General features: G+C 53.3%; 8 protein-coding genes across 8 annotated transcripts; 5 read left to right on the plus strand and 3 right to left on the minus strand.

The window, feature by feature from the left end:
• Positions 1–771: 771 nt before the first annotated feature.
• CCOS01_17047 (NST UDP-N-acetylglucosamine transporter) lies at positions 772–2,271 on the plus strand (the record flags this gene model as incomplete). The annotated part of the gene is made up of 5 exons (XM_060465181.1): positions 772–1,032; positions 1,098–1,123; positions 1,204–1,220; positions 1,276–1,619; positions 1,687–2,271. 5 exons carry the CDS (start codon positions 772–774, stop codon positions 2,269–2,271), a joined length of 1,233 nt encoding a protein of 410 aa, XP_060304271.1.
• Positions 2,272–3,044: 773 nt separating this feature from the next.
• On the plus strand, positions 3,045–6,296 carry CCOS01_17048 (AMP deaminase; the record flags this gene model as incomplete). Its single annotated transcript, XM_060465182.1, has 3 exons — positions 3,045–4,700; positions 4,771–5,891; positions 5,951–6,296. Coding segments are annotated over 3 exons (3,123 nt in total), but the record flags the coding sequence as incomplete, so codon positions are not given.
• Positions 6,297–8,106: 1,810 nt separating this feature from the next.
• On the plus strand, positions 8,107–11,715 carry CCOS01_17049 (SH3 domain-containing protein; the record flags this gene model as incomplete). The annotated part of the gene is made up of 4 exons (XM_060465183.1): positions 8,107–8,304; positions 8,377–9,733; positions 9,796–11,628; positions 11,690–11,715. The coding sequence occupies 4 exons, from the start codon at positions 8,107–8,109 to the stop codon at positions 11,713–11,715; spliced, it is 3,414 nt and encodes a 1,137-aa protein (XP_060304273.1).
• Positions 11,716–12,285: 570 nt separating this feature from the next.
• CCOS01_17050 (TLC domain-containing protein) lies at positions 12,286–13,354 on the minus strand (the record flags this gene model as incomplete). Its single annotated transcript, XM_060465184.1, has 2 exons — positions 12,286–12,804; positions 12,872–13,354. The coding sequence occupies 2 exons, from the start codon at positions 13,352–13,354 to the stop codon at positions 12,286–12,288; spliced, it is 1,002 nt and encodes a 333-aa protein (XP_060304274.1).
• A 1,250-nt stretch (positions 13,355–14,604) lies between these two features.
• On the plus strand, positions 14,605–15,939 carry CCOS01_17051 (Dor1-like family protein; the record flags this gene model as incomplete). The annotated part of the gene is made up of 1 exon (XM_060465185.1): positions 14,605–15,939. The coding sequence occupies one exon, from the start codon at positions 14,605–14,607 to the stop codon at positions 15,937–15,939; it is 1,335 nt and encodes a 444-aa protein (XP_060304275.1).
• A 791-nt stretch (positions 15,940–16,730) lies between these two features.
• CCOS01_17052 (uncharacterized protein) lies at positions 16,731–17,847 on the plus strand (the record flags this gene model as incomplete). Its single annotated transcript, XM_060465186.1, has 2 exons — positions 16,731–16,767; positions 16,907–17,847. 2 exons carry the CDS (start codon positions 16,731–16,733, stop codon positions 17,845–17,847), a joined length of 978 nt encoding a protein of 325 aa, XP_060304276.1.
• Positions 17,848–18,155: 308 nt separating this feature from the next.
• CCOS01_17053 (uncharacterized protein) lies at positions 18,156–19,517 on the minus strand (the record flags this gene model as incomplete). The annotated part of the gene is made up of 2 exons (XM_060465187.1): positions 18,156–18,389; positions 18,444–19,517. The coding sequence occupies 2 exons, from the start codon at positions 19,515–19,517 to the stop codon at positions 18,156–18,158; spliced, it is 1,308 nt and encodes a 435-aa protein (XP_060304277.1).
• A 3,000-nt stretch (positions 19,518–22,517) lies between these two features.
• On the minus strand, positions 22,518–23,120 carry CCOS01_17054 (prefoldin subunit; the record flags this gene model as incomplete). The annotated part of the gene is made up of 3 exons (XM_060465188.1): positions 22,518–22,776; positions 22,837–23,003; positions 23,091–23,120. 3 exons carry the CDS (start codon positions 23,118–23,120, stop codon positions 22,518–22,520), a joined length of 456 nt encoding a protein of 151 aa, XP_060304278.1.
• Between the last annotated feature and the right edge of the window lie 216 nt (positions 23,121–23,336).

Genomic DNA, 23,336 nt, shown 5'->3' on the forward strand with positions numbered 1-23,336 from the left:
CTCACGCAGGCACGCTGAGGCCATCTTTAGATACCTGACCCAGGTAACGGAAGGTACGGATAAATAGTCGTGACGGAGTTATGGTAGCAAGCGTAGTAAGTAGCACGGCAAGAGCAAGTGGAGCGGGGCATGTTGCTTGAGGTAGCCGCCCCAACCTGCAACCGCTGGCTCATTGACTTCATTGTACAACTTTGATCATAACCCAAGACTACCTTACCGCTTGAGGTAGTAAGTGAAGCCTCCAACTTTGAGAGCATGAGCGGAAAGCCTGGGTGGGAGCTTCAGCTGGATCCAATGCAAGGCAGCATGTATCAACTCCAAAGTGAATTCGAGTAGAGGCTCCTAAGGTCTGTCAGGGACAAGTGCCATAAAGTAGGTAGCCCGGTTTCCCAAGCACCCGACCCCCATCGTGAAAGTCTCCATGGAACCATAAAACGACTGGAGAGACTGAGAGACACAGACGTGGTCTTTGATGGAAGTTTGGGGCGGAGCGGAGTCCCGACACAGCCTGGGCAGCTCAGATCCCAATTGCGCCACTGTCATTGGCCGCCCTCGCCCTGATCTGTCCTCTAAACCTTAAGGTAAAGGAAGGTACCTTACTAAGTTACTCCGTACCTCGTACCTGGTTCCCGTCCCAGCTGTACCGGCGTCCCAGTGTCTCGGACACGCTGCACGCTGCGCGCCGCACCTTTGCAATTATACTTTGAACCCCCCCCCAAAAGTCTAGTCCAATCCTTTCAACTATTCGCACGCAGGCTTCGAGCAGCCTCAATGTCCTCTCCGGCGACTACTCGACGACGCGGACAGCCGAAAGGCATCTCATCGCCTCCCTTGGAGAAGATGGATTCTCCTGCTCGGGGTTACGATGACGAGAAGACGGTCGATCAAGCCGCCAAAGGTTCGGCCATGAATGGACATGCTTCTAGCGAAAAGTCCCTGCAGACTGCCGGTCGCATAGCCGCCGGTCTCTTTTCCCAATGGATCACCGTTGGTGTTATGCTTGGCCTGATTTTTGGCGGCTGCTGCTCCAATGTTGGTGAACCTATGCTCAACCGACCGTATCAGAGCTACAGACATGCTGACCTCACTGTTTAAAGGTGTATGCCTTGGAAGCTATCATCAAGTAAGCACTGCTCCCATACTCCGGCTTTGCCGTCAAACTTCTGAATGTTTGCACTTGCTAATCGTGCCCTTTCCCTCCAGGGTCGAACCTGCAAGTGGTATGTCACCATGGACCCCGCGCTCTATAGCCCCTCCTGACAAGTTCGTGTGCAGGAACCCTCCTGACGTTTGTCCAATTCCTCTTTGTCGCTGTCACCGGATACTTTTCCCAATTCGATCGATCGAGACCACCGCTCTTCTTGCAGCAGAACAAGGTCCCTCTACGCCGCTGGATTATCAATATTGTGCTGTTCTTCAGCATCAATGTGTTGAACAACCATGCCTTCAGCTATGACATCTCCGTTCCTGTGCATATCATTCTTCGGTCCGGTGGAAGTATTACAACCATGGTTGCCGGGTCTCTTTATGGGAAAAAGTACTCTCGCATACAGATCGTGGCTGTCGTTCTCCTGACATTCGGTGTCATCACCGCAGCGTGGTCGGACTCGCAGTCAAAGGTACGCAAGCGTTGCCCAAATCCTGACGGGCTCTCTCGTTCTAATTGCTGTCCAGACCTCTTCAAAGGCAATCGAGGGGAGTGGCAAGCCCGCTTTTGGGACCGGCCTCGTTGTGCTGTTCGTGGCACAGGTCCTCTCCGCCATCATGGGTCTCTACACAGAAGAGACGTATAAACAATACGGCCCCCATTGGCGAGAGAATCTCTTCTACTCACACCTTTTGTCACTACCGCTCTTCTTGCCGTTGGCGCCATCACTGATCCGCCAATTTCGGAAACTAGCAAACAGTCCGCCTCTATCGCTCCCCATGGCGCATCTTCCCGGCCTTGGCCTCAAAGGAGACGTTGGAGATAGCCTCTTCAAACTTCAAGTTCCGAGCCAACTTGCCTATTTGGTAACAAACGTCGTTACCCAGTACGCATGTATCCGGGGTGTAAACTTGCTCGCTGCCGTATCCTCAGCATTGACTGTCACCATTGTCTTGAACATTCGCAAGCTGGTCAGTCTACTTTTGAGCATATGGCTTTTCGGGAATCGCTTGGCTGTGGGGACTCTAGTCGGGGCAATGATCGTGTTTGGAGCTGGAGGCCTATACTCATTGGATTCCAGAGCTAAGACCTCTAGGGTGCAAAAGAATGTGGGTGCGAAATAGAGCTAGAAAGTTTAGACAGTCACTGGACAGACTTACACATCCGATTCAGAGATAGAAAACCCTTCCAAGAGACTTCCAGACATCCATACCTATGGTTGTGTTCAACAGCAGGCGTCTGATTGGGGAACCAGCATAGTTGATGTTTGTACCTCTCGAAAGTGGCCCACCGACATTATGACTACAATCTTTGACTCATCCGGCGAGCTTCATGACTTGGTTATAGACTATTGAATGGTAACGACCTAGACAGGCAGGGTAGATGCCCGTAAGTCAAAGACAAGACTGGTTCCATAATATCTTACCTGAGGGGCCAGAGACATAGGCATAACGGGTAGGTGCCCTACCTTAGGTAGGTATATGATAGCCTATCACCGTGGTCGCGGTCAGTGGCAGCTTAGGACCCCGCCGCGGTCACGAGTCGGAGGTCGGAGCCAACCGCTACCCCTCCACCACCCGCTTAGGTATCCATTGTCCTCTGGTTCTTATCCCACTTTGGAGTGCTAGTGCATGCGATTACCCGATACTGCGATAGCTCCTGCATCATAATTCTGCCGTTGTCTCTGGGGAATTGCTGGATCTTTGTTTTCTTTTTTTCTTTTCTTGGGGGAAGGGCTCTACAGAACTCCACGGTAGGGTTCAACACGCTTCTCAATATGGCTGGTATGTACTCTTTGAAGCCTCTTCCCCCAAACGGATATGGTAGTTTCAATTCACGCTGGTAAGCTACCCCTCATTCCTCATAGAAGGCCAAGTTCTTCTCCCATCCTATAGCGTATAGCTTCGTGCTTCGTAATGTGCTGACAATTTGCCGTAATCAGACACAAGCCTTGTTGAATCCAAAAGACCCGACGTCCGCCTCAACCTCCCCCAAAAGAGGCCCCACGTTCTCGCTCCACGATGGTGACACCGACTCTGACGGCGAATTGGGTGCGCTGGACTCTCGAGGCGACAATAGCTCCGAGGGGTCAGGGGGGCAAACTCCCGGTGATGCACCCGCGTCAGATGCAAACCCTTTGTCGCCCCATGGCCAGGAACACGATGGAGCGAGTCTGCAAGACGGCATGCTTCCTCGGGACCTCCCCACAAGGACCGCCTTCTACGACCCTGTTGCGGACCGCCAGATGAGCCAGACTGACGCCAAATTGTTTTACCAACGTAGCCAGGTTGGTCAGCTGAAGACGGGTAGTGGTGTGTGGTCTCAAGGCCATGCGACACCCCACGGAAGCCCAGTCATTGTCGGCTCTGAGCATCGTGACGTTTCTGCCGGCACTCGGAATCTCGACCATCCGATGGACTCATCTCCCCTAGGTAAAGGACAGGGCCAAGTGAGAGGCAAAGCTGCGGCACACGAAGAAATGATGCTGCCGGAACCGACGCAGCAGCAGCAGCAGGCTGCCAGTGCAGAGCATTTCTCGCCTCCGCGGAACCAGCCTTTCCACGAAGTCGACCCCAGGCTTTTGAATAGTGAGTTCAGCAATCTGGGCCTGGGCCACGAGCCTGGCCCAAGTATTGGCATTACGAACCAGCCTGCTGCCCTTGGTGTTGCTGCCTTTTCAGATACCGATCCGCACATTACGGCCGAGCTCAGTGCTATCTCGAAGAATATCCAGAGCATCATGGATCTACGAGAGAGGTACATCGGACTTTCTCTCCAAAGGCCTGATGACAATCCTAGGGATGATCCTACTTGGTCGATATACCCACCTCCTCCCCAGCCAGCTTGGGGAGCCGAGCACGCAAGAGCTGCGGTTTCTGTCGAGCATACCACTAGCAACGCCAATAGCTTGAATGGCAGCATGGTCTTGCCATCATCTGCCACAGCGGCAAGTGACCACACAGGCCGTCGGGCACAGGATTCCGAAGCTAAGCCCACATCGAAGAAGCGGAAGCCTGGCCAAGACATTGGAGAAGACTTCGATATGCAGGACCTGCTCCCAGTCCCCTCCGCCGACAAGATGACGTTTAAGCTTGACGATAGTGGTGTCTATCAAGTATTCGATGACGCAGAGGCCGAGGCGAGAGGAAATCCGGTTATTCGGGTTCCTACTATCCGAGAGTTTTACATGGACCTGGATCAAATTCTGAGCATTTCCTCAGACGGACCAAGCAAGAGTTTCGCATTCCGTCGACTCCAGTATCTCGAAGGCAAATTCAATCTTTACGCCCTCCTCAACGAGTACCAGGAGACTGCGGACAGCAAAAAAGTCCCCCACAGAGACTTTTACAATGTGCGCAAGGTTGACACCCACGTTCACCACTCTGCTTGCATGAACCAAAAACATCTCCTGCGTTTCATCAAGAGCAAGATGAAGAAGTGCCCGGACGAGGTTGTGCTTTTCCGCGACGACAGGCACCTAACTCTAGCGGAGGTGTTCCAGAGTATCAACCTCACCGCATACGACCTTTCCATTGACACTCTAGATATGCATGTAAGTTTTTGTCCTGGAGCCTTTTTTTTCTTGATACGTTCTGGACCTAATGACTAATACCTATCGAAAGGCGCACACGGATTCGTTCCACAGATTTGACAAGTTCAATCTCAAGTACAACCCAATTGGCGAATCCCGGCTTCGTACAATCTTCCTCAAGACAGACAACTTCATCAATGGCCGCTATTTGGCAGAAATCACCAAGGAGGTCATTGCTGATCTTGAATCGAGCAAGTACCAGATGGTTGAATGGCGCATCTCCATTTACGGAAAGTCCCTTGACGAATGGGATAAGCTTGCGGCCTGGGTTGTTGACAACAAGCTTTTCTCCCACAACGTACGATGGCTCATTCAGATTCCTCGTTTGTACGATGTGTACAAGGCCAGCGGGCTCATGGACACTTTCGAACAGGTGGTCAAAAATGTCTTCGAGCCCCTGTTCGAAGTCTCAAGAGATCCCTCGAGCCACCCGAAGCTGCATGTCTTCCTGCAGAGGGTGATTGGGTTCGACAGTGTCGACGACGAGAGCAAAATTGAGCGGCGCCTGTTCAAGAAGTTTCCCGTGCCTAAGGTTTGGGACTCGAAGCAAAACCCTCCCTACAGTTACTGGCTTTATTACCTGTTCTCCAACATGTCATCGCTCAACGCACTGCGCCAACGTCGGGGTTTCAACACGTTCGTGCTGCGACCACACTGTGGTGAGGCTGGTGACAGCGAGCATCTGGCTGTGGCTCTCCTTTGTTGCCACAGCATCAGTCATGGTCTCCTGCTACGCAAGGTTCCGCTTCTGCAGTACATTTTCTACCTTGAACAGATTGGCATCGCCATGTCGCCGCTGAGTAACAACGCTTTATTCCTTGCTTATGAGAGGAACCCGTTTTACCAGTACTTCCGCCGGGGTCTCAATGTCTCGTTGTCGACGGACGATCCACTTCAATTCGCTTTTACAAAGGAGCCTCTCATGGAGGAGTACGCCGTGGCAGCCCAGATCTACAAGCTAAGCCCTGTGGACATGTGTGAACTCGCAAAGAATTCAGTCAAGCAGAGCGGCTTCGAAAGTGCGATTAAGGAGCAGTGGCTTGGACCCAACTTCAAGCTTCCGGGCAAGGCAGGTAACGCCATGGTAAAAACCAATGTGCCTGATCGCAGGGAAGAATTCAGATACCAGACCCTGAGAGAGGAGCATGACATGTAAGCATCACGGTGGCGGAACTCCGACCAAGATCCAGGAGCATGCTAACGGGTAGTAGGCTTCACAAGTACATCAACTACGGTGCCAATGAAACCTCTGACTCGGCCGTCACAGCTGACCAGCAGAGTGTGGCCCAAAGCATCATCGGTGGACACCACCCAGCAGTGCAACGCGGGCCGGCCAGCGCGGGTGTTGACAGTGCTGCGGGTAACGGAGGTGGCACGCAGACAGCGGTGGGAGGACCCAACAGCGCAGCGGTCCTTGAAGATGATGTAGTTGCCTCCCCTGCCAGTCTCGCACCTTCTGGAGAAGCGTCGTGGTCAACTGACGGCCACACCTCGGGACGAGATCCTAAATTGTTTCCTGGTGTTTTCAGCCGGGGTAGAACAGGGAGCAGCCAGTGAGGTGACTGGCTGCGCTGACGTGGTGAAAGAGATGGGGAAAACAATCTGAGTCCGACATGGCGGATTGCAGATCGGAGATAAGGTTAAGGGGAAGCATTGGCTAATGCATTAAGATACCTGGATATAAGACATTTCTGCGGATATTCACGAAACCATTCATGTGTGCGATAGTGAGTGATTTGATCGCTTGTTCAAACAAGGTGAACTGCCATGTTGCGGAGTGATTCGACCTTCAGCCCGCAGTGATCTTAACCTCATGAGCCAGAACTACCCGTCTCCGACAAGGCCATGGGACAGATGTCCACATTATGAACCGCTCTCTGTGGCAGTGTCCCATATCGGGCAGCGAAGCACGGGGGAGAGCCATTCGGGCCGCAGAGGAGGTTCACTGAGCTTAGGGTGCCTCGAGGCGCAACACCAGGCATGGCACATTCCAATTTGAGGAAGGGCGTTGCGGGATGTAAATATTGTCATGGAAAGGTTATCATTGCGTCGAATTGTATCACAATGAGGAAAAACATGCAATGAGGAAGGTCCATTGACATTCTTCTGCGAAACAACATGGATAGAGTACCTATGCTGAGGAACATGCGCGCCAACCTGACGGATGACGCATGTGTATGTGTGTATATGCATCTACCCGTATTTTCGAGTCTTCTGGTATGGGTGAACAGCCAGGTACCTGCCAGGTTTCTAACAATGACGGCGGCAGTGACGGATAACGGAGCCCCCCACCCAACTTTGCCTGCCACCCTGATTAGGTACAAAGTACCTCAAGGTATCTTCATCTTCCACCCTCCCCATGGCGCTGCTCGTAGTCCAGCTCAGCACCCAGAGCGTACCTAGGTAGGTTACCATTGTCATGCTCCACACCGGGCCAGTCTCACTCAGCGTACCGGTTCCAAGCCCAGCTCCTCCGGTTCCTAGTGCCCATGTATCACAGCCACGACACCTCCACCATCATCGCATATGGCAATAATAGTGTCTAACGGATAACCGCAACTACCTGAGCACCCGCCACGATAATCACGTCTCCATCTCCCATTCCACCTTCTACCTTCCACCGATACGCCTTTGCTCGGTCAAGGTACCTTATTCCTTCAACCACCATCTTGCCTATCACATTAAATCAACAATCAATTCCTGTGGTACTGCACCAGCTGCCAAATCCCTGCAGCCGCAGTTACCGCCAGTCAAGCTCAACTCGCCTTCATTCATCATCCGTACCCACGAACCCACGAACTGATGCGATCGCGATACCCGACATACTTGCAGAGTGCATACTAAACCGTTGCCTGATGACTTGTGAGTTTATTAAGAATATCTTTCATGGCAATTGTTTCGCGCTGTATTTAGTCCCGTCCACGCTCTCTGTACTTGCCTATCCTCCTCTGCTCCGCGACGTTGTCTAGGTAGTCTATGGCAGATGTCATCGTACGGCATTGCCTATCCGTTCCCCAATGCTCGATATATCTTCACTGACCCGGCCCTCTTGAACGTTTGGCTGTCTAGCTGTTTGGCGGCTCTGAAGTTGACCTCGGCCCATTGTGTCTTTAGGAGCCTTTCAACGCCTGATCTCCCAATCATTGCGAGTTTTGAACCGTTGCCCATCCGCGGGGACGCCGGCAGCCAGCAGCGGCTTCTCCCCATACTGCCCTTCAGCTAGAAGTACGACACCCTCAACCACCCACTCGAACTGCGATCCTTCCATCTCATGATACGCGGATTTCCCCGCACATAAACGCCTGCGCGATCATTTACCCTACTCGCGAATATTCCGGCACACAGAAGCCCACGAAGCCCCGCCAACATGGGATTCTTAGGAGTCTATAAGGCCGTCTATGACTACCTTCCCCAAGCCGAAGGCGAGCTTGCCATCAACGATGGGGATATTCTCTACGTGCTTGAGAAGAACGCCGAGGATGATTGGTGGAAAGCAAAGAAGAAGGCTAGTGCCGACGACGAAGAAGAACCCGAAGGTCTCGTTCCGAATAATTATGTAGAAGAAGTAGGCGCACCTGAGGCCGCTCCCACCGAGGCTTCATTCAGCGTAGCGATGTGTATACTAACTTCATCTCAGGCACAACCTGTCGCAAAGGCGCGCGCTCTGTTTGAATATACTAGGCAAACAGACGAGGAGCTTTCCTTCCCCGAAGATGCTGTCCTCGACGTCTACGACACATCGGACCCTGACTGGATTCTGGTCGGTCTAGATGACGATTATGGCTTCGTACCTGCCAATTACATTGAAGTTGGCGAAGCAGAGGATACTGCGGCTCAACCTTCGCCGCCTCCAACGTTACCGTCACGCACAAGTTCTGCTTCTGCTGTCACGGAAAGCTACTCGGAGAGGCCGGAGTCTGCCTACACACCAACCAACTCTAACGATAACAATCCCGCGGCGGCTCTGGCAGGTGTAATGGCGGGTCGTTCCGTCCCTCCACCGCGCGCTGCTACTCCCCCAATGTCACCGCAGTCCCCAGCATCAGAGCCATCGGATGAGGAGCCGGTTAGAAGCCCGGCTCTGCCCGCCCGTCCAATTTCACAGGTCGCACCGGCACCCGCACGTATTCAATCTCAAAGATCGATTGACACCCGTCTGTATGACCAGGAACCCGAAGTCGAAGAACCACCTTATCGTGCGCCTGGTGGATTCCACATGTACAATATCAACGAGATGGTATCCGTGATGGGCAAGCGGAAAAAGATGCCCACCACTCTAGGTATCAATCTAGCAACTGGGAACATATTGATTGCCCCGGAGCGTGCCCAGGATGGTCCCTCACAAGAGTGGACAGCGGAGAAGATGACCCATTACTCTCGCGAGGGTAAGCACGTGTTCTTGGAACTTGTCAGGCCGAGCAAAAGCGTAGATTTCCATGCTGGAGCCAAAGATACAGCTGAAGAGATTGTGGGCGCTCTAGGCGAACTAGCCGGTGCCGTCAGAGCAGAGGGACTCCGAGAGGTTATTCTTGCCGGCTCAGGAAAGGCACAGAAGAAAGGTCAAGTGCTTTACGATTTTATGGCTCAAGGCGACGACGAGGTCACTGTTGCCGTTGGTGACGATGTCATCATAATCGACGATACCAAGAGCGAAGAATGGTGGCAGGTTCGGCGTGTTAAAAACGGCAAGGAGGGCGTCGTCCCGAGTAGTTATATCGAGGTCACAGGCTCCATCGCCCCACCCGCCAGCAACACCGGATTGAACGCGGCGAAGTCAACCGTCGAACAGAACCGCTTGGAAGAGATCAGGTTGACAAAGGAGGCTGTCAAAGCGGCTCAGAGGGACAGCTCACAGCAGGTAGGGCCAGGAATGCCTCTACCAAAGCGAGGCAGCAGTCTTATGGCAAGAGAAAATGGTAATAACTATGGGCAGCGGAGCAAACGCGAAAACGGACGTGGCGAAGGCGGCAGTCAAGGCCGATCCGGCAAATCTAGTAAGCAATGACCCTCAGCCTTAGGTTCTGGTGTACACTCTGTACTAACACTATTGTTACAGAGCCGGATCCCGCCAAAGTGCGGACGTGGACGGACCGATCGAAGTCTTTCAGCGTCGACGCACAGTTCCTCGGACTCAAGGACGGCAAGATTAATCTGCATAAGATGAATGGCGTCAAGATTGCAGTTCCTGTGGCAAAAATGTCAGTGGAGGACCTCGAATACGTCGAACGTGCTACGGGCATTTCACTGGACGAAGACAAGCCATTGTCGAATGTCAAGAAAGCCAGGGCCTCACAAGCCAGAAACTCGCCGCCTGCCGGAATCGGCGCCTCAGTTGGACAATCGCAGAAGCCCGAGTACGATTGGTTCCAGTTCTTCCTCACTTGCGATGTTGCCGTAGGCTTGTGCGAGCGATATGCACAGGCCTTCGCCAAGGACTCGATGGATGAAAGTGTACTTCCAGACGTTGACGCCTCGGTGCTTCGTAATCTGGGTCTTCGCGAAGGAGATATACTAAAAGTTATGCGTACACTGGACCAGAAGTTTGGCCGAGTGAAGAACGGCGCTGACAAGGCAAATGGAGAAGGCGACGGGGCTTCTGGAGGTCTCTTCTCTGGTCCTGGCGGGGCTCTCCGGAACAACACCAGAAAAGGCAGACCGGCACCCGCAGTGCAAACGAGTGATGTCGTGGACCCCAAGGCATTCACTGCAAAGGGGTCCAGCCCGAGCGAAGACACCGACTCCAAGTCGCCTGCCTCTGCTTCAACAGCGACGGCCAAGACGATTAGTGGTTTTGATGATGATGCATGGGATGTGAAGCCCGCAAAGCAACCCCAAGAGCCTCCTCGCCCTGCCGCAGCTCCTACTCCGGCTTCAACTCAACCACCGGAACAACAAACACCGCCCCCTCAAGTGCCTGCTCTCACTGGCTCCATGCAGGAATTGTCACTGCTGTCGAAGCCTCTGGAGCCGCAACGGACAGCCCAGCCGCCGGCGCCAAGCCCGGTCGTTGTTCAACCACCGGCACCGGTGCAGGCGCCTCAACCCACTGGAGCTACGCCGTCATTCTTTGATACCATCAGGCCGAGTTCTACAGGCTTGCCGACATCCCAGCAAGCTACACAGCGGCAAAGGCCAGCCCCGCCTCCGTCTATGGCGACCACTGGCTCGCTGATGCTGCCACCGCCGTCGAGACCATTGTCAGCACCTCAGACTGCTCAGCAGAGCGCCTTCGCGCCACCGCCTCTGATGCCTCAAATGACTGGCGTTTCCCACCAAACTTTCCAGACTCAGGTGGCACCGCCAGGGCAGAGCATGAATGACCTGAATCAAGCACGTTTGCAGCAGCAGTATACCATGCAACAGCAGCAGCAGCAACAACCACAAATGCCACAGCAGCAGATGAATGCCTATCCCGTGCCTCAGCAGCAACCAGTCCCGGGGGTGATGGGCTTCAACCCTGGCATGCAGCAGACTAGTGGACAGTTTATGCAGTCGATGCAGCAGCCAATGATGACAGGCGCGCCTTCTCAAAGCCCTTTCGCGGATCCTCAAAGGCAAAGCCAGTTCTCCCCAATGCAGGCGCAACCTACCGGCTTTCCTGGTCAGTTCGGACAGCTCCAGGGCTTCAATGCGCAACCCACCGGAAGCATCAACTCATTCTTGCCCCCTGCCATGGAGCCGCAAAGAACCGGCATGCCTGGCTTCCAACCGCAGCAAACTGGCATGGGAGGATTCAACAATATGGGCAGCGCCGGACTTCAAGCACCGGTGCAGCCTTTGCAACCTCAGAAGACAGGTCCTCCTCCGCCGGTTCGCTTCGGAGTTACAGGCGACGCAAAGAAGTTGATGCCGCAGGCTACAGGCCGGCGGGCCAATCTCTCACAAGCAAGTCAGTATACACATTCTCATCTACAGGGTTCCTGCAGGATTTTGCTAACTGGAATATCTAGCTCCCAACAACCCCTTCGGTTTCTAATTGCATATCCATCTCCGTTCTTGATGGACTCGTCTTCAGGATTGGAGCGAGCGAATCAACTGGCCGCATTTCCCCCTTTCTAAACACACGCTGCATAGCACAGGTGCCATGTGTGTTTACCACCGTCTTACCAGTGTACGTGCATAGATGTACTTAATACTACTTCTTTGACCTTGCTTTCGGCATCAATGTGAAGCTCGTGATGATTCAAGCCGTCGCTCTAGTAAGTTTGTCTTTGAAGAGCATGGCAAAGTCAAGCAGGAGATGGGAGGCATGTAGGCAGTTCTGAAGGATGAGACAGAAAAAGGCCGTGTCTTTCAAGCTGGTGTGTCTGAACAGCGCAAGTTAAACGAAATACTGATCTATAGATTATGTAAAACAATAAGCAGTAAGTCACCTGCCACCCACGTGCAAAGATTGGGCAGCATCCTACCGTATATTTGTACACTTCCTCGTTCCGCCTAGGGCTGTTATCATTCAGCTTCCTCACACAAAACGCTGTCAAAGTTGGGAAGCACTCTTCGACACACGACGACATGCAAATGGCCCGCCCCTTCCCCTAGAATCGCTCTATGCCTTGCGCCGACGGGCTTGAGTTGCGGGAGATGCTGCTGTGGCCTTGGCAGTAGAGGGCTCGATCGTAGCTTGCTTGTCTGTTGACTTCGCCGGCTGGAATCTCTTCCGAACCGCGCGAATCATCATGATGAACCAGTAGAAGTTCAAGCTGTTGAGAGTTATATTGCTCATCAGGTACGTCACGGCTAGCCAAGTTGGCACCGTTGATGTCGCCGTCGCAAACCTCATAACACCAGTCGGAGCGAGCACCGCGCCTGTTTCCGGAGAAATCTCTTTGGACAGGACGGGATGTGCATTGATTGCAGCGTAGATGTCCGAAAAGACCTTGACGGACTGGTATGTTCCGTATACGAGGCGGCAGGAGAAGAACGTGAATAAGAGCATGAGGCCGTTGTAGAGTTGCGCGCGAGACCCAGTCATTCCCAGCTTGTCAAAGAACCAGTGGATGTTGAGGAAGGGCGTGGATAGCTCCCATAGGATGAAGATGCAGCCATAGTAGTTGAGAAAGGGTCGCTGATTGATTGACAGAGGTCAGCGAGAGAGACATGAATTTAGAGCACTTCGTCCGAGGCAGACTTACGAATCCAAGAGAGAAGACAAACAGGGCGCTGACAGCATGAGCCAAAGTGCCGAGTCCAAAGACATCCATGTTGAGACTCGTGACGACCAAATCCCACAGGAAGTAGCCAGCGGCAAGGCCCTGGATCATACCGGCAGCACCAGTGTATCCCCACATGCGGGCTTGCCAATCCATCGTGCTACGCTCCTCATCAACCAACATGACCCAGAGGGCCAAGCCATTGATGAGAAGGCTCTGGACAAGAGAGACGACATGGGCGTCCCAGTTTATGCGTCTCTTACGGGGTAGATCGAGGTATTTGCGGCCCACTATCAATCGCGACAGTAACGGAGACACGGGGTAGTAAATGACCGAGTAGAGAAGGGCTGAGGCGAGAACTTCGTGGATGTGGATCGGCAGTGTCGGCAGCGAGAAGTAGTCAGCAAAGGGCTGAGTCGCCTTGACGAGCCATGGCAGTGGCTCGAGAAAGAAAGGATCTTTCATTCTTTGTGTTGACGCCTTGATTCGAGTTCAGCTATCTGCTTCTGCTGTGGAGGGTCTTGAAAGCTGCTTCGGTTCGGGAGTGACAGGAGACTGTGGTATACTGGGGAGACGGACGAGAGTGGGCTGCGTGGCTTGATTGCGGCGCTGGACGTTTGGGATGTCTTCCTTTTCAAGGTATTCTTCGACAGGAAGATTCTGTCACCGGATCGATTTGTCAGTCTATCAAATGCTTGAGGTGAACGAGACAAGATAAACAAACGTGAGCAATGAGTGAGTGGTTCAAGGTCTCGTGTGGCTATGAAGCAGGCGAGGTAAAGCAGGGGTCGGCGCGCGGGGAGCAGACGGATTGTTGGGGAAGCTAAGCTTGATGGAGGAGGACCCTTGAAGACTTGTAGCACCTGGCCACCCGCCAGCTGCGTCGTGACTTTAAGAGGTGCCCTGAGTTGAGCACTGGGCACAGAGGTGGGGGCGGCCGTGAGCACAGGTTCACAGACAAGAAGTGTTTCTCAGGCAGTTGTTTTCGAGGCCGTTTCCGCCTGCGCCCTAACTTTGTCTTTTTATTAGCTACCTTGCGCGTCAGCTGCACTATGGTTAGGGGTCGTGGGATGCTATGGCCAGAACTAGCTGTCCGTCTCATGATGGCATCACACGCCTAGGTAGCGCAGTGTAGTTGATCGAGGCGGTGCTATGAAGTGAACCGTAGTAAAGGAAATCGGCGGGGGACTGGCCCCAGTTCCAACCCTTTATTGCTTGGGTACGGGATCCGTACATACTGCAATATGAATACTGAAATAATCAGTAATCAGCGCCCAGGAGGTTCAAACATTCCTGCGCACGCGGCCATCCGTGCTGGTGCACTTGTGTCCGATCTTGAATGCTACCTACCCAAGCGATTTCTCCAATAGCATGGTGCCTACCTAGACTGTGGGAGGCCAGGTGAGACCAACAGCATACCTAGCTGGAGTCCTCGCTTTAAATGGTTTTCTGCTTAAATTCATCGGCATAGCTTTCGGTAACAGGGTAGGTACTCAAGCTATGGTACCTTACTCCGACCCTACACTACCTTAGTCAGGTGGATGCCTTTCGGTGTGCACCTACCAAGCTACCTTATCTTGAGGTAGCCTGCTGGTGGTGCCACCACTTGCTCCTGCCCCAAAGTGACAGAAAACCCCTTGTTCTATCCAATGACATCTACCTGCTGCCCAAGGTAGTTATCAACAGCAACTTTCCAATGTGAACAAGCCGCCAATATGGCTGATGTTCTCCTTGATTTACTCGATGCTCGGCAGTCTACGAGCCTCGCTACCGACGCCAATGCTCTGTTCAACCCGACAACTAGGTCAACCAAGCTCGCATACCTGTCCCACCTCGCTGATCAGAGTCCGGAAGCACTAGCCTCGACTGAGCCTCAATCCCTGGCCCAGACATCACATTCACTTCTCCTCTCGCTCCAAGGGGTCTCAAAGCGCTCTCACAAATCCATCATCGACTCGGCTTCAAACCACACTGGCCTGACCCGCGCATTGCCCACTCTTGTTGCAGACACGGCAGACCTGCGCAATGCCATTCCCAAGCTCGAATCAGAGGCCCTGCGCTTTTCCACCATCTACAGTAAATCCAGGGACAACGAGGACTTGGCCGAAAGGAAACGCGCCTTACTGCTACTGCGCAATGTTGAACGTCTCGTCGACGTGCTGGAACTTCCTACCCTCCTCTCTTCCGCCATCAATACTGTTCCTGCTAATTACGCGTCCGCTCTCGATCTCAATGCCCACATTCGGAGACTTCATGGCTTGTATTCATCTTCGCCGCTGGTCGACCTCGTTTCCCAACAAGCTGACGAGGCCATCGTGAAGATGACGGCCGATCTCATCGCTGCGCTCAAGTCCCCTGGACTCAAGCTGGCCGCATCACTGCGAACGATCAGCTGGCTCAGAAGAGTGCTTCCGGACATGTCTTCAATGAGCTCCACGAGCCGCGGTTCTCAGGAACACACCCTCTCACTACTTTTCCTCTGTTGCCGCGTAGCCACCTTGGACGCTACCTTGGGGGCTTTACAACCCCTTCGTGAGCTAGCTGATGACGAGAGGCAGAGGCAACAGAGCGCCAATCAACAGTCCTGGTCAGGCGGGCAGCAGACAGAAAAGTATCTCAAACGCTATGTCGAGATCTTCCGTGAGCAGAGCTTCAGCGTTGTCTCCATGTTCAAGAGCATATTTCCCAGCACTGGATATCAGACCGGAACTACTTACGACGACGAGGATCCTTTTAGACCCATGCCATCAACGCTATCGACATTCCCACTTCATCTTGTGGAGATGCTTCTCGAAACCTTGACAATATATCTTCCGGTTGTGAAAGACCAAGCAGCAAGGGATAGTATCCTCACTCAAGTTTTGTACTGTTCAGGGAGTTTGGGCAGGCTCGGAGGTGATTTTGGGATGCTCTTGGCAACCTTGGGGGACGAACACGAAGTAACGAAACAGTCTGAATGGGTTGACATAGTCAAGAGGCACCGATTACTTTCTGGGCGCCTTGAATCGGTTATCGGCGACTTCAAGGCGACAGGGGCCAAAGAGGCGTAAGTCCCGAGTTGTTGCTAGTCGTGGTAACGTGCTCGGGTCACGTTCAAAGGAGGATGACTACAAAGGCGGAAGGCAGGGTCGAAGGCAAGGTGGAAGGCGAGTCCACAAAGCGGAAAATCATCTCCACCTCATGAAAAGGAGGTTCGACAGCATGTTAGTCATCGTAAGCAGTTGGCATTATGTTTCTCGCTGCGCTCGGATAGCACCAAACCGGCAGACGAGAGCATTATGCTCTCGAGTAGCTCACCGGATACAACCAGAGGTTCATGTTTCTTCAACGTTGTGTGAGCAAACGTCGAGAATCGGGTCAGGAACGCCGGGCCTGCCGGAGGCTACCTGACCGGAAAGACCCGGTCGGACCCATAGGATTCATATGTATATAACCGTCATTACACCGATTATTGCTCCCTGACTTTCTGCTAAGCGTTGCCCGATACGGCTAGCGACTCAGAAGCACCGACCTGCCTTGACGACCTTGCCTTACCTCAACTTAGCTACCTCATGTGCTTATGTAGATATCTAGCTACCCTGCCAGCCGTTCTGAAAAGTCATCACGACTTGTAATCATTCTTCCCTTCTCATTCTGCCTTGAAGTCCATCACATCTGCTTAGGCAACCCGTATATTTAGGATAAGAACATCTTCGGTTATTGACGCAATGGCATTTGCTTGTAACACTCATTTCCACACATAAAACAAACTCGCCGCCGCACCACCCGATATTGCACCGCAGTTCGCCCAGTATCATCTCCCCGTCTAAAAGATACGACACCAACTCTCTCAGAAGTCCCCATGTCTCAACAGGCGACTCCGGGCCGCACAAAATCATGTAAGAAAAGGACAGGCACACTTATTCACCTGCCACTGTCTGGTCATATGCATGACTCCCTGCGAGCTGCCACTTTGAAATTCTTCTCTAAACTCACCCGTGATCGAGGCTGCGCTGACCTGTCCCTCTCCTCTCACAGCTCGACATTTCGTTGCTGGACTAGGTTCCGGCATTGCATCGGCAGTGCTGCTGCAACCGCTTGACCTACTCAAGACTCGTGTTCAACAATCTGGCCACCGGTCACTGACGTCGTATCTCAGGGAGGTTGCCGCTGCTCCCAACAAGATCCAGACGCTTTGGCGCGGCACAATCCCGTCAGCCCTCAGGACCGGCTTCGGTTCGGCCCTCTACTTCACATCCCTCAACTCCATCCGCCAGCATGTGGCCCAGTCGCGCTTATTGAGCCAAGCCGCCGGCAACAGGGCAGCACACTCGTCCTCACTACCGACGCTAACCCCATCGGCCAATCTGGTCGCCGGCGCCGTCGCCAGGACGTTTGCCGGTTTTGTCCTCATGCCGTTGACCGTCATCAAGGTTCGATATGAATCCAATTTGTATTCCTATAAATCCCTGCTCGGCGCGTCTTCGGACATATACAGGACGAATGGTCCGCGAGGATTCTTTGCTGGCTTCGGTGCTACCGCCGTCCGTGATGCACCTTACGCGGGCATGTATGTATTGTTCTACGAGCTGCTAAAGAAGCAGCTTAGCAGTCTGTCTACTCGAAAAGACAGCCCCAATCCGAATCGCCCCGTCGCCATTACAACATCACATGCAACGCTAGTCAATTTCAGCTCTGCCGTCATGGCGGGTGGAGCGTGCTCCGTCATCTCGAATCCTTTCGATGCTATCAAAACGAGGATTCAACTGCAGCCAGCTGTTTACAGAAACATGTACCAGGCTTGCCAGAAGATGATTTCGGAAGAAGGTGTTCGGTCACTTATGGATGGTGTTGCGCTCCGCATGAGCAGAAAAGCAATGAGTTCAGCTTTGGCCTGGACTGTGTATGAAGAACTGATGAGAAGAGCTGAACGCACTTGGTCCTCAAACTTGACGACGACAACGACAGCGGAGCCATAGCGAATGCGCACTCCAACATACAATCCCAACTTGATCCACTGAAAGAAACCCAACGTCCCGCAAAGACGACTTGTACTAGTAGCCGATGGTATATATTCCCCCCGAGAAAGAACAAACAATCTGGGAAGCTCTAATAGAGCGTTGGGCATCTAAGATATCTTGTGTGGTGTGATTGTAGGATGTTGTCCCAGACACAAACACCCATCCTCGCCTTCGATGCGATAAGAAGTTTGATGTACTCGGTCCAAATGGCGACCAAAATGTCGCCTTTCCCCCCTCCTTTCCTTCCTCCCCCTTTCCTCCTCAAATCATGCTGGTTTCGCTCCCGCAAGGTACATGAGGAGCGCGGGTGACTTGCTTCTCTTCCGGTCACTCTTCTTTCTGACCCATTCAAACTCTGGTTCGTGGCGGTGCGACTTCTTGTCTTCGATCTCAAGTACGAGCTTGGATGAGCGCTTCTCACGAATCGACCTGGTGTGTCTCCAAAGGGTATCTTGCTCCCATTCCGGCACCCATCGTCTGATGAGCACGTAATCAGGATCCTGAGATAAGTCAGCAGATGCAACAGAGGTCAGTCGCCTTCTGAGTATGCTTACAACATCCATTTCCCATTCAACCTGATATGTTCGCAAGGTTTCAATCGAAAGATGCTTCCGTGCCATACGCGTGTAGGTTGGGCGATTCCCAGCAACGAGCGCGTTTTCATGCTGGGCTGGTCTTTGTCGCGGTGGCTCCGGAATCTTCTCCTTCTTGAGGATGGCAGCAATAGCCTTGTCGTCAAGACCTGATTTACGTAGGTCCTCCTGGAGACGTCTTTGGTACTCCTTCTCGCGCTCCTCCTTCTCCTTCTTCTCCCTGGCTAGCTTGTCCAGCTCCTTTTGACGCTCTTCCTTGAGCCTTTGCTGAAATTCCTTTTCACGCTGTTCCTTTTCCTTCTTCTCTTGCGTAAGTCGATCTGCCTCCTTTCTCTTGTAGCGTTCTACGGCATCGGCAGCTTCCTTTTCTCGCTTCTTGGATAAGTCTGCCTTCCGCATGTCCTCTTGGTACTTTTCCAGCTCGATCTTGGTCTTGAAGCGCTGTTCTTCAGCAGCGCGAGCCTCCCGGGTTCGGATATCTTCGAGATCGCGCTTGGCACGTTGGAGCTCAGCTTCCTCCCGGAACTCCTTTTGAACCCGGCGTTCCTCTTTCTCACGAGCCTGACTGATTCTGAGTTCCGCCAGCTCTTGTCGAGCCCGTTCTGCCTCATAATCCTCCCGGGTCATGTAAGAGGATGAAGGTGAGCGGGAATGAGATGAGTGACCACGGGAGTGAGAACGGTGACGGCTGTGGTAGACCTGCATGTGGCGGTCGTCCTCATCATCGGAAGAATGTTCGTTGTAAATACGGTTGTTGATAATTACAGGAGCCGGGGCCGGAGCGGAGATGGAAGCCGGAGCGGGACCCGGTGGAGTGGAATGGCGCTCACGGGAACGCTCTCTTGACCGAGTGCGAGTGGTTATGACTGTGCGCTCAGGAGCCAAGAAGCTAGGCTGTTGACCTGCTGACGGGTAATAGTTCCTACTGGGTCTCGATCTCGCTTCAACATAGTGAACCTGTGAAGGCGACGGTGCCCGACGCCTCGAGACTCGTATGTCAAGGTCATCCGAATCGGAGTAGTAGCTGTTACTCATGGTGCCTAAAGCGCCGAACGGCTCAACAATGGTTGAAGTTAGGATGGTGTGGGCAGCAGCGGAGAGTGAGAATCAGAGGCTCAGTCGCTAGATACCTCTGTGAGCCTACGAAGTAGGAAACGATAGGTTTTATGAGAGAAAACACAACGACGGCGAGCAACCGGAGGGAGGGACAGGTGGTTTAAGAGGGGTTGGGGGCGGAAGAGTACAACTCGATGGTCTTTTATGCTTTTTCTGGCTTAGGGTACTAGAGTAAGGTAAGAGCTGAAGGGGGGCGACGAGATGCGCGACATGAGGTAGTGGTCGCTGGTCGGTCGGCTTACATGGCTGGCATGGTAGAAAGGGGAGCCAGTGGTTGGATTGGCCATAGTGCGAGGATCGAGCCAGGTGGAGGGGATGGCCCACCAGGCCTAGGAGGGAAGCTAAGCGACCAGGTTAGGAGAGGGGGTTTGTACAGGATGACAGGGCCTAGTGTTCCAACACCGTCCGAAGAGGGAACCCAAGGTAAAGGTAAGCGTGATTTAAAAGAAGAAAAATGCTGAGGTACCTAAAGGAGGGTAAGGTAGGGTACCTACCTACCTCACGAAGTTGCTGTGAATGAGGGGCTGTGATGTGGGAGCGGTGTCGCGGGGGCAGCGACCGCTAAGATAACTAGTAGGTAGTTCGAGATGGGAAGAAAACGGGCTGAGGTTGTCTACCTAGGTACACTCAACAAGCGGACGCCAACGCCGCAGGATCATATGCCGGCGTCATAAATTACAACCCTTGGTCAATGGAAAGAGTATCAGGCGTACGCGCCTAGCAATTCAAGCCTGACATCTTCGAAGAGGACGCCGGACCAGAAACATTCACCTCGAGATGGTGTACTTTCCTCACTCCCATCTGTTGGTATATCGGGATCAATGGCGGGGCAGTCAGCATCGGCAAGGCACGGGGCCGACCGTTCATTCGTCGGTTCATCCGCACAACGGATGGATGACCGCCATCCCACCTGGATGGGCGAAGATGCGTTAATACGGATACCTAGTTCTGGACTTATCGATATGTACTGGGTGCCTCCTTGACCTGACCTCCGTACATAGTTCGGCGCAGGGTGGCAGGTGGCAGGTGGCAGGCATGGCAGGGGAGGTACGCAGATATCCTCCCATTCGAGGCCCGAAACGGCTTAGCCTGATGTCGTAGGGCTGCGCGATTGCTGACAGAGTGGGTTCGACGGCCTGTATCCGTATGTACGGAGTACTGAGCATGGACGGAGCACGTACGTAGCACGGAGAAGGACCTAGCAACCGTGCTGACCTACGCGCCTAGGTACCCAAGGTGCCTAAGGGAAGAATAAGGACCTACATGGTTTCAGTTGGCTTCTTACCTAAGGTACCTTGCCTAGGGAGCCTTACCACAGGGCGCTCGCTATAAATCCGTGTCTCATATGGCAACTTGAGGTGTTTGCTGGTACGAATAGAAGCGAAATGGGTAGGTGGTGCTCTCAGAGCATCATTTACCTCACTGTGGTACTTTGCCAGACCTTGGGTAGGGAGGCAAGGAGGGTACCTAGGCACATGTTGTAGGTGGATGGCACTGCAAATCCCTTGTGGGGTCAAAGCCTCCAACCCCGGCCCCGACACCCCGGTCACCCCCTCACTTCTGAGTCCTCCAGCGATGAGCGGCAAGCCCTCACGTCTCCAGCAAACCGCCAACCATCCATCAACCCAACCCACCTTACCAGGCAGCCGTTTTTGGGCCCAGTCGTGGCATCTTGCGAGAACAGTCTGGCTGGCGCAGTGAAACATTTTACTCAGGCCATGGATTCCTTGCCCTGGCTAGGTGGTCAAACATGGACCAATATCGTGAAGCACCCTTTTCGCGGCTGCCTGCGTACCCAGGTAATAATAGCACCCCGAATCGGCTCGTGTACCCTCAAGTACCAACGGGCCAGGCCCAGGTCACCAGAGCTGAACCTCAGCCGCCGGGTCTTACCTTGGGTGTACACACACAAACACAGTAATGTACCACAAGAGGGCTGACCGCCGGTAATTTGGAAAGGAAGGGGAGACGACCAATATAGTTTAGATGGGACTGCTCTTTTTAGCTGTTGGCGGCAAACTCGCCCCAGTCGCGTGGTACGACCTCCTAGACCCTTTTGCAGGCCTAGAGCGATTAGAACATAACATCATCAATGAACGGAAAACGGACAGGAAATGGCTACATCGTACTACCTTAAAGCACGCTTGAGTGTACCCAAGACCACCCGGGCGGCGGTTGTCAAAATGTCCCACCAGAGTCTTATTCTCCCACCTCACCCAGAGAAGACCCATCTGCTCTAGACGAACATACACACGAGACAGTTGACATTGGACTTTGCCGACGTGAGAGAGAGAGAGAGAGAGAGAGAGAGAGAGAGGCGCGGCGCGGCGCTTGAATCGTTGGCGCACGACACTCGCTCATCTTCGTCAAACTGTTGGCAGTAATAGATAAAGTTCAGGTTCATCTTCCACCTCTTATCAGTGCGTACGAGTATATCTTCCCGATCTCCAGTCACCTCACAGAGTCATCGCTCATATGAGAGTCGTTACCGCATGCTGACACGCATGAATCGAGCTCTGAATCGCAAAGAGTGCTCTTGGTCGTCCATCACAGCACCGTTGCTTGCGCCCTCATGTTCGCGAGCCAGTCCCAACTGTGGTCAATTCGATGCTCGAAGAACCCCCCCCCCCCCGGACGAGGATAGCATCAAATGGCCACTAACATGCACAAGTACTTTGCTCACGCCGCATTGCGAGCGATGGCTCGAAAAAATACGTCTTCAAATGCTGTACTACCCGTACTCGGAGCCGCAGAAGTGCTTATCAACTCGGTGATGCTTGTCGTCCCGTCCCGATGCTTAAAGAGGATTGCATGACAAAACATTCCACCTCCGCCTTTTCTTCTGTTGTCCCCGATGCGATAAGCTCCTGACCCCATCATTTGGCCCCCCTACCCTCTGGTCTCTTACAGAATCTGTCATCATGACTGCGCCTTGAGCATCTGGTCAATGTGCTGCCGGCTGTTCTTGTACGTTGTCTCCAGGTAGTGCAGCTTCTGGCTCAGCTTCTCAACCTCGCCCTCCCTATCCTTGATTTGACCCTCCAGCTTTTGTGTAAGCTGCGGGGTGGGTAACGCGACGAACCTTTTCCGCCCCCGAGGCTCGGCGTCAGCAACGTAATCCATATACTCTGGTCCTGGCTGCAGCCGCTTCGTCATCCGACGTCCGTCAAACACGGAACTTGGCTGCAGCGTACACAATCACAAAATAAGAACATGGGTCAGCAGGGAATTTACGTACATCTTGCCGACACCTTCGTAGACGTTCAAGTTTGAGGGCAAGGTGGAAACCTCATCAAGCGTCAGACGGACCATGCGCATTTCTCGTTGCTTTGCCGTCATCTGTGTGCGTGCCTGGCCAATCTGCTGCTGGGCCACGATTGCTTGGCTTTCGATTTCTCGGATCAGCTAGTCAGATACACGTGTGAGTAGGCGGCAGCTGAAGCGCAGAGTAGAGACCAAAGGCAAGGGGTTCCATCGTTGTTGTCCTCTCACCTTTTCAAGCGCTTGGTTCGGGATAGACATGTTGACTTGATGTAACAATGAGACGGTTCCTGGCGGGTCACGTTGTATCGATGCCCCTGGCACTGGCAAGTGGCTCTTTGTAGCTCAAACGATAAGGCTGTCGCGGAGGAAATCGTGGTTTTCGCAAGTGAACTCAGTGTCGTTGGCGACGATGTTGTGGGCAGGCTGAGGCGTGAGATCGCAACTATGAGATGGGGTTTTCGTTTGGCTGAAGCT

Source organism: Colletotrichum costaricense (genome assembly GCF_030867565.1).
Source record: "Colletotrichum costaricense strain IMI 309622 chromosome Unknown Scaffold_38.1, whole genome shotgun sequence".
NCBI classification, from domain to species: Eukaryota; Fungi; Ascomycota; class Sordariomycetes; order Glomerellales; family Glomerellaceae; genus Colletotrichum; species Colletotrichum costaricense.